This window comes from Pyxicephalus adspersus, chromosome 10, assembly GCF_032062135.1.
Source record: "Pyxicephalus adspersus chromosome 10, UCB_Pads_2.0, whole genome shotgun sequence".
NCBI lineage: Eukaryota > Metazoa > Chordata > Amphibia > Anura > Pyxicephalidae > Pyxicephalus > Pyxicephalus adspersus.
Window position 1 is genome coordinate 33,874,707 of NC_092867.1, and position 10,784 is coordinate 33,885,490.

The window sequence follows — 10,784 nt, forward strand, 5'->3', positions numbered from 1 at the left end:
TATATTTGTGTCAATTGTTTCTTATGCAATTTGTGTGCATACATGGGCATCAGAGGGAAATGATACATTTTAATAATTTATGAATGGTTATTTCTTATACTGTGAGCAGAAACCAGAGCCCGTGCACTTCTCAACCGCACCTACAACATAGACTTAGGTTAAACAGAGAATTAAGTGGAGTTTCAAATCAGCAGGGCTTTGACATATGAACAAAAACTTCACATCAGGTAAGGACTACAACAGAGGGACTCTACACTGGCACAGAGATATATTCTGCCTGTAGCTCCCCTTTGTACTCAGAATTCTGTGTTTGAACACTAAGAACTTTCATTCATGAGGCTGTGTGTAGATCAGAGGATAAAGTAAACATAAATCACTGATGAACACATTATATTCCAGTTACAAACTTTCAACAGTAAACTACAGCATCCCTATATGAACTCAAAATGTTTTGTGTTGCCTATCAGAAATAAAAATACCTGTTATGAAACTGTCAAAAACTACTTTGCACTAAAAGGATTGGATCTGAAATTATTCTGAAGGGTTCACAACTAACTGAAAGTTGGGGTTCCTATCAGTATGGATGTGCCGGGTAATATCAGTTAAGTTGGGAACACTAAACTTGTTGTCTGTTGCCCGCCTGGCTATAGCACCCCCAAATTTCAGGGGAGAACACAGAAGAACCTGAGCTGTAATGTTATTCAAGAGAGAAAGGAGAGTTACAACACTCCAATAAAGGAATAACTCTAAAAAGAATATTTATATCAAATTCATTATACTTTATCTACATTGAAAACCCAAGGTCCGCCAGTACATTATTGATATTACACAGTATTATATAGTGCCGACATATTACACAGTGCTGTACAAAGTCCATAGTCATGTCACTAGCTGTCCCTCAAAGAGGCTCACAATCACAAACCCCACCTCGGTCATATGTCTTTTAATACATTTTATTGGGGGGTAGCCAATTAACCTACATACCAAATTATTATCCTCTGAAAGCACCTACAGAATCTACAAAACTTCTGGACATCTCTCCAGCCTTGATTTTGGTCAGGACTGAACTCTGCTTTGAACAATAATTTCTACCATAAGTATAAAGGAAAAAAAATTCCAATTTCCAATGAATCAGAGGTCAGAACTGTCTTTTTCTAGTTGTGTAAAAGAATTAATGGGGCGACTTCAACTCAGCTCATAAATCTTTTGAATCTCCATGTGACTTGTTGGCCACTGTAAAAACTACTATACCTCTTCCTGTACTTCTAATTATAAAACTACTAACACTCATCAAGTTTATGTCACAGGAAATGATCATTTCTGATAGTTTCCAGAATGTTTGACCCCTGTACACGAAGCACTGTTTTGTTCTATGGCGAATAGAGGAAAATGACAGCTGTTGTCCCCGATCGGTCATTTAATGATCTGCCACAGTGGATTGCTAAACAATGTCCTGTGACCACTGTAGATCTTTGCCCAAGAAGATCATATGTCTCGGTGACAAATATTTAGTATGTGTACATAGCCTAGCAGGTATGGCTGCAGGTGTGACACCTGGCCTGAACTTTGCCCGAGATTGTCAGCAAATGACAAGTAACTAATGGGTGCTCCTGTGTGTCATGTATAGCTCAGTACAATAGTCTGTAAGAAATTGTACACAAAGCTATGAAATGTCACCAAAGTATAAATTATAGAAGTGTATTTTTTTATTTAGCCTTTCTCCACCTTTTTAACCTGGCAGAACCCTTGAAATACCTCTACTATATTTACTATACCTACAGAATATTAGCATGGTGATTAGTAGGAAGAATGACTTATATTGGTGGCCATTGGTAGAATGTCACAGATAGCCAAAACTATCATTAGTGTCATTTATATTAACCTAAGGGGCAAAAATTTCTCATTGCACAAGGAACCCCCAGCAACCTCTGGAGGAACCCCGGTTGGGAAACTCTGCTCTAGACCATGAAAGAAGTATCTGCAGGCTGATGTGAATAGAGTGGTCAGTGAGAAGAATGCCTAGGAAGAAAGTCATTGACCCAAGGGATCAAGCAACCTCTGGAAGAACACTAATGTGACGCGTGTTCATAGCTTTAATGTGCTATCTTCCCCTATCAGCATGTTACTTGTTAGCACATGTGCATTACAGTACATCTGACCTGCTTCTCCTCCTTCCAGTCTCAGCTTTGCTGTACAGGAATTGCAAGAAGCTGCTCCCAGGTCAAATGTACACAGATTGCATCTGAAAATTTGCATACAGACATATTATTGATTACAGAGGTTATTTTTGATTGTTTCATTATTACTGAACTGACCCCATACAAACACGTCTTATTAAATTTCCTGGTCTGAATATTGGTTCTTTTTTCCTTGTCTGTACACTGAGCTGCACATAGGTGACTCACTGTACAGGCTTGGCAAGGTGAGTTCCTCTGGGCAGGGTCCCCACTTATCCTGTGTCATTGTTTGCATCTGTAATTTGCAACCTATCTTTAATGTACAGCGCCCCGTGATATGTTGGTGCTATAAAAATACTGTTCATTAATAATAATTCTATGCAAGTCATTCCCACCTGACCAAAGAAGAAGCCAGAAGAATGATGACATCAGCAGTGACAGTGGGCATAGTAGTGAAATTTGTGCTGGAGGTGGGCACTTTGACAGGTAGGTGCACCAAAATAAGTGTATCTCCTTGGGGGGAGGGTTCTCTCCTCCTGTGTCAGGCTCTGTATTCATCTATCATTTGCAACCCCTATTTAATGTACAGCGCTTTGCAATATGTTGGTGCTATAAAAATCCTGTTTATTAATAATATGCTGAGGCTATCTGATCATTAAGACAGCGCTGATTATATCTGATCACTGCCAGGCAAGCAGCATTTTCAGAAGCAGGTCAGCAATGACAATAATAATAAACATACACAGGGGCACCTAAGGGTTTTACATTTACCAGGTGATATTCCGGGCTATTATTGTAAGCTGCAGGGCCCCTAATGTGCACAGACATGAGGCCATATCACAGACCTGATTCTGCCTATTCATTGCAGCCCCCACCCTGCCCATACAGCCCCATACCCCCCAGCCAGTCCCCCCACCGGTGCCCACTCACTGAAGAACAGCCGGTACTCCAAGCTGTTGGCATTGGCCCTCTGCTCGATGCTGTATGCCATGCTGTTGCTGCTGGACCGGCACCGCCTGCTCACTCTGGAAGGGAGACACACTGAGAACAGGCCGGGAAGCGCTCAGCCTCAATATCCACACACACACCTTCACACGGTCTCCTCTGATTGGCTGACCGCGACCCGGGGCGGGGACTTCTACTGCCGGCTGTCAAAAGACGATTGTATATAGAACACGCCCAACGCTTTTCCAGCCAATGGCTGCTCTATTTTCACAAAGGCCAATGGTTGTTCAATGAATGAATGAGATGTGACGTCACAGGGCATTCCCCGCCGAGAGTGCTAGTCCCGCCCACTGGCAGCAGGCTGAGCACATTGGGAACGCCACGTGGAAGGAGAAAGAATGGACGCAGAATTGTCATATTACATAATATCATCTATTTATTATTATTCCCTAGCACATAATATTTACATTATTATTTATTATTATTGTTTTTATTATTAATATTTATTATTATTACACAGCACATTACATTATAAATTATATCATAATACCAAGCGTGTGGTATACTCACCTGTATTAAAGAGAAAGTAAGCTCAAAAATGCCCAAAACAAAAAAACCTTCAATCCCGAAGTGCAGTCGATCGATCCGGAGGCCTTTTTCATCGGGTCCCACATCGTCCTGGTATCCATCTTCAGGGCTCCATTATCTTCTCTTCTTCCTGGTTCTTCTTCCTATGTCACCTGACCCAGGTGCAAGATCAGGTGACCTAGATTGGGAAACAACTGTTTCTTCCCTTTTGACGAAAGGGCTCCTTCTGCGAATGCCTGAGGAGCACCCAAGAGCCTCCCAGGGTGCGTGACAAAGGTATCCCGGGAGGCTCTGCGCTCCTATTCATTCTTACCTAGGCGATTGAGAATTAGGGGGCTGTGCTTAAACCCCCTTTTTTTGTTGTTGTTGCACTATCCTTTTATGTAAAGTGAAAATTCTGAGTTTAGGTCAGCTTTGGCAGTTAAACACTGTTTAGATAAATAAAGTCTGTAAATGTCAGTTTTTTTCCAGAGACAAGTGAAATAACAAATAGCAGGCAATACAGAAGAACTGCTTACCAATAAAAAACATATCAACATATTATAAGAAGGTCTGGGTCTATAAACATCCCTCCAGAACTAGACATCAAACTAAGCCAAAGATATCTACCATGAAAAAGGTAGAATAAGAAGAGAAACAAAAAAGGGGGATGGGACCAGGGTTAAATAGTAACATACAAACATATGATACTATAAGCTGAAGATAGAAAGCTGAGGTCAGTACACTAATATGTTGGATCCAGGGTTCCTATGCTTTCATAAAGGCAAAAGGCATCATGCAAAATGCTAAAAAGTTATCTTTTTATTAACAAATATACATACAACAGACCCTTGTTCTCCAGTTTTAACTGATAAGAACAAACTTGAAACAGTTGCTCCAACAATTTCAAAACTCTCACTCAGGATCTAGAGGGAAATGGACATGACCACCATGTATGAAGATCATCTCCCTGGGCTTCTGACATAGAGTCCATCCCCATCAGAAGAATGCCTGTAAATGTTTTAATATTCCCCTGCAGTGGTTCAGATTGTGATATTTCATAACCCTTCCCCCCTTCCTAAAAGCATTGGTGGCCAGTTGTGTTTTCCCCCTCCCACAGAGAGATTGGTGGCCAGTGATGTTTACACCTTCCTACAATGAGACTGGTGATCAGTTTATCCCTCCTCCCAAGATACATTAGTGGTCAGTAGTGTTCTCCCCAAAGACATTTGTAAACTTCAGTCTTTCCATTTCACTGATGCTTAGTGATGTTTGCACCCTTATCCCACTCATTGGGACTGATCTATTAAAGTTCTCCAAGGCTGGAGAAAATATACTTTCATCAGTGAAGCTGAATGATCCAGCAAACCTGAAATGGATCTGGTCCATGATTCCAAACATATGCTTGCAAGTAGCAAATGATTTCAAGAAATCCATTTCAGGTTATCTGGATCAGCGGTCGCCAACCTTTTTGGTCCCACAGACCACTAAAATTACTGGCTCCTGCCCGCGCATGCTCAGGGAGCCGATTGTCAATCAAATGGGAGGAACCTCCCCATAGTGACATCATAACGCCATAACCCTGCCCACTCTACCATCGCAAATCTGAGCCTACGATGGGAGAGTGGGTGGGTTGTGTCGTGAAACACAGCCCACCCACTTCCCTGAGCCAGGGATTTGCACGGGGGACGTGGTCCGTGGCTCTGGCTGGTGCTTTTTTCCCCCCGGCAGGGTCCCTCTCCTGACCCGGCTCGGGGGTGCATAGACCAGAGCCGCGGACCACTGGTGTCGCCAACCACCACCGGTTGGCGTCTGGATCACCCAGCTTCACTGGTGAAAGTGTATTCTCTCCAGCCTTGAAGAGCTTTATTAAATCAGGATCATTGAGTGGAGGAAGTGCAGAGCAAACTTATCCCTCTCTTCCATTGTGTCATGACATCACTGCCCAAACTACGCTCATACTATCAGGCAGGAGGGTATTGCATCCAGCAATATGTAAATGGGTGTAGAGCCAATGCTAGAACCAGCATGCTGGAACTTGACAGCCCGAATCTAAGGGATTGTGCTGAAATCCTGGGACAGTCCTGCAGAATCAGGGACAGTTGGGAGGCCACAGAGACTGGAGACACTGCAGAATAAAGTTGTGACATCACTGCTAATACATCACAGATCTGTGCCCTTCGCAGCCAGCTAAATGAATTGAGTTCCATCTGATATTTCTCTGATCAAGATAATTATCATCTGATCTAATAAAATCTATAATTTGATCTAATCATTATAAAAAATCTGAGGGGAAAATGTGTTACCAAGACACAGAAACAAGGAAGTAATATTCCAAACCATTCTAAAGAATGTTCTTTGCCCTTAGTAAGTAGGGGGACCAAAGGGCATGTAATAAATGCTAAAGGGCTACATTCAAAATTTATGGGAGCTGAGCTTTAATATGAAACTATATTTTAACAATGAAAATATACAATCAGGCAGAATGTCCTTTGTGTGCAATAAATATATTTTTTTGATACCGGTATATGCCGGGTATCTGAATAAATGATATGTGCGGACGTTACATAATTCTAGCATGGCCAATCAATTGGCTGAAGATCAGGACCATGGAAGAAGACCAAGTAAAGATGGCAATGTAAGGTAAGTGTAAGACAGGTAAGTTTACTTTATTGCAGAAGGGTCACAAATTTTAATTGCTGCAATGCCATTTAGGCATTAACAAACTTTGCCGCTGCAGTCTCCTGGCTGTCTCTCAGTTACAGAAAGTCTAATGTAAAAGAAAGAAAAGGTAAGATTTATTTTTTCCCTAGTTCCTAATTAGATTGAAATCTTCCTTAGAGCCCTTCTGTGCAGTTAATAATACAGGAGACTAAGTTACACAGTGCTGACTTCAGAAAATACACTTTCAGTTACCATAGGGGAGCTTTTTGGATTCTGGCCAGGACTTGAACACATTTTTAATATATATTTTTTATGTAAATGTGGTTCCCTAGACCAGCCTAATAACATTCCCTGCATCACAGTATAACAAAAGTATAGGCAATTGTACCCTTAACAGATAATTAATACAAACCAAAATGCTAATATAACCATCACATTGTCAAACAATTCTTCAGTAAGGAATTATACAATATAGACATAAAAGCTCCTAGAACAAAATGTAAATTTTTCATTAGCATACAGCTCAAAGTAAATTATGTGGAATTTGGTATTAGCTCAGCTGCAGTTTGTGCTTGATATCATTATTAAATGATTGGCTGAATCCACTATTTTTTTCATAAAAAATGCTTTACTAATGCCTGCTAGGTTATTTTTAGATTTCTTTGTAATCTATCATCAACTTGCTTGTGCAGACCTACAGCAATCTGTGCAAATGATCTCATTTTAACTGCAATATATCCTGGTTCTTTAATATGCAAGTCCGATGTAGAAGTTGGTTCTTGGCCATGCCTCTCCCATGTATTGTATGATTACAAAAAGACTCACTTGAACCAATTGGAATTGGTATTATCGGTAAATTGAAGGCGAAGTATAGGCAATGCTGGGTTCCTGAATCAACATTCTAAAAAAAGCTTACAAGGAATAAGATAAGTACATAATCACAGTAAGTTGTATGTAAAGCTGTCTACACTATTTTAAATATTTTCAATATTTCAAGATTCACATATCATTCAGATTCTCAGATTTTCCAGTTGAATTTTAAACAGGAATATGTGTGAATCTTGAGTAAAAGTATTAAATAGATATCATTGATCAATCAAATGATTACATTTATACAAACAACAGAATAGTCAGAGGAATGACATACCACACTCTGCAGACTCCTGAAAGACTTATGAAACCTTGCAAAGCTACGATTAAAGAGAAACAGTCTAAAAGTAAACAGCTGGTTTCTCTTTTTACAATATAATAATAATAATATTATATACTATTATAATACCCTCAGTCCTCTGTAAATCTTGTGTCATGGGTGCACCATGTACAAAGTTAACCTTTCTTATTACTGTTATCTAACAGTTCATTTACCTTCAGGCAATTTCAAGCTTTTTATTGCTCCCTTTCTCACGTCACAGATCTGAAGCAATCCCTGGATAGTAGCTGTAAAGACTGAAAATTGTTTCATAATATTAAAAAAAATATTTTTTATACATTCTTTATTGATACAGTTATATCAAGTCTCCTTTCCCAAATAGCTAAAAGTGTTTTTTTTCAAGCCAATGTGGAAAGGAGGGAAGAAAAAACACAGTACAACTGCTATCTAAAATTTGCTAAAAAGCTGTGACTTAGGGGACTTTAGGGAAACTTTAACTACCTTTATCTACACATCTTATATGCTATTGTGAAATAAATAAATAGATTTTACATAAAGAATAAACAGAAGGCAGACACAGTTTTTTAAAACAATTCAAATCCTGTTAAAACAAACACATGATTATGGGAATTTTTTTTATGTTTAATTCATTATTAAAAATAATAATATTAAAAAACAACATGCAGAAATGTTTAGTGTTTCCATATCTAAGAATGTCTAATCCATTCAATAGGCATACCATCCTCTCAGCTTTCACATGTTGAACAGTTTTACAGTTTTATAAATATATGAAAATAATCATAGCTACAGGCAAAAAAGAGTGAAGTACAATGTAAATTGTATTATGTTTAATGATAATCTTATTGGTAGTATCACTGGTACCCATAAATATATTTGCCCACACTACTCCTATACAGAAAGAGATATTTAAAAATGTACTAAAAAAACACAAAATACAGAAGAGGTTGTTACTAACTGTACCGAATGTTTTAGACCCACTTGGTTGTTACCCAATTTGTTGGTATTATTGTTGTTCCACAAAATTTTCCTGTATGTACTATTTACTTTTTGTACTACATGATTGTTTGCTGGTATTTTTATGTTCATGTTTTTTGTTTTCTCCTCTTTATCAATAAAACTTGAAGTGTGGAAAAAAACACAAAATACATTAAAGGGGCTTTTTAGGCATAAATTGACTTTCAGGTAGTGAAAACTGGCGAGGTGTAACATCATTGCAGTTGACATGTAAGGGCGCAAGTAGGGGCTGCTGATATTTTACAGCACTGGATCACTGGTCTCCTGTAGTGTAAATGGTGCTGACAAAGAACATGGCAGAATATTGAGTTGAGCACATCTTCTTTTACAAGAGAAGACAAAAAGACACCACAGGATGGGTTGGAGGAGGAAAGAGAGCTATTTTTTATTTTTTCCCGGGGATGGGCATTAACTTTATATAAGGCTATATCTTTCTACGATTGGAATATGTTCTCTGCATGGCTGACAGTGCTTCCACAGTGTTTCATAAAATTGTTTGCCATTAGTGCTAAATTCTGTAAGGATGATCCCTCAGTAATGGAAAGGACAAATAATCCATTGACAAGATTGATCGCAGTTGTGGAATACCTTAAGAGATGAAAATGTAGAAGTATTAAGGTGATGTTGAAGTTTTTAGCTTCAATGGTAATGATGCAGACACTTTGCATAGAATATATACTAAATGACATTTAACAATGGCAGTATTTTACAGACTACGATAAAAAATGATTATGTCTCTATTATTATTGCTTTAATTTATAGTTTAGAAAAATGACTACATCTATTTATATGTTCATTTTATATAAAAGAAAAAATGACGTACTGTATTGTCATTCTGTACTGATGGACTATTAGAGTAAACAGATTTTTCTGCTTTATGTGTGGTTTGAACTGTCTAAATTAGCACATACACAGGGGATAATTGGTTGCACGATTGAAAACAATTCTTACGTTAAAAGACTTTGTTGAAGGACTTCTATGTCCTCTGCAATCTCCTATGAGACCCATTGCACAATTCTTTGTAGCAACATGGAATAATACAAAATTGTCTCTGTCTTCTTTTAGTGTAGAAGGATTTATTGATGCAGCCTCTTCAGTTTTCAAGATGTATATCATTGACTGATGCCCTAAAGGTTCACAATAGGTTATTGGAGTGATGTCTTGCAATGTTCCCGCTAAGCTAAAGTGTTACCAATAAGAAGAGACGAAAACTATGGAGTTGATAGATGCCATGCTGAGATGCCAAAAGCTGTTTAAAATTGTGAAGTATTCTTCTGAGATTTTATGCCAAGTTGCCATGGCATTCACTGCAAAAAATGTGGAAATTTAAGACCTTTCAAAATATGGTTGTTTTACATATACATATATCAGAAACAGAAAAATAAAATGTTTTGTTTGGAATAAAATGCCAAGACTTTTTTTAGGCTGAATTCAGGGATACCATTTAGTTAAATAATAATATTCCTTGAAAAATATTCTGTATTCCCCGTGCAACAGCAATTACAGGTGAGGGGCAACTAAGTCCATCGGTACTCAATTTTACCCAGGAAATAACTTTGCAGGAGGGAAAGGCACTGCCATGGTGATGATATCACTAATAATTTTACAAGTTAATAATGTGGTCTGCAAATACTCCTGACGCGTTTCACCTCTATGGGCTTCTTCGGGGGGCGGGGGGGGTCTTCGGGTGCACCTATTTGGGAAACTTAACGGTAATTTTTAGGACAAAGATATAGCCGGTACAGGTCATCTTAATTTTCAGGGACGAGGTTCTGGATCAATCAATAGATTTTACCGACGGATGCAGAACAGCCTATCCAGGTAGGTATAATTTTTATAGCCAAGGAACCCGTGAGTCAAGGTTGTGCATTCCTAGAGAGAGAGGGGAGTTACTTAATACCACGGGTTTTCAACTTCTGGTGTTTGGTAAAAAGGACATGCCAGCAGGTTCAGACCATCTGAATGCATTTGCTTCTGATCTGTGGTGTAGTGGGAGACACATCCGCGTATGCTGACAGTAGCCAGGCAAGCCAAAGTGGATTTATATCCATTCTGCAATTGGGTTAAAAGATTTTCAAAGTATTTATTAATAATACCCATACTCTCAATACAACATACAGATGTTGTGAGCACAAGTTTTTAGGCTTAGACAATGAACTTGGGGTGCACTTACCACTACTTCATGCCAGTGAGTTGCTGTCTCAGGGAAGACACTACAAGTAATTTGCAGCACCCCATAGAGAATG

At 38.8% G+C, this 10,784-nt stretch overlaps 1 protein-coding gene across 1 annotated transcript in view; it reads right to left on the reverse strand.

Annotated features, from left to right (window-relative positions):
- The window catches only part of PPA1 (inorganic pyrophosphatase 1), a 32,057-nt gene extending 28,793 nt beyond the window's left edge, over window positions 1–3,264 (reverse strand). Inside the window, exon 1 of the mRNA XM_072423167.1 lies at window positions 3,108–3,264. Coding sequence (XP_072279268.1) covers window positions 3,108–3,168 — 61 coding nt within the window. The 5' untranslated portion in view covers window positions 3,169–3,264. The remainder of the gene's footprint in view (window positions 1–3,107) is intronic.
- Between the last annotated feature and the right edge of the window lie 7,520 nt (window positions 3,265–10,784).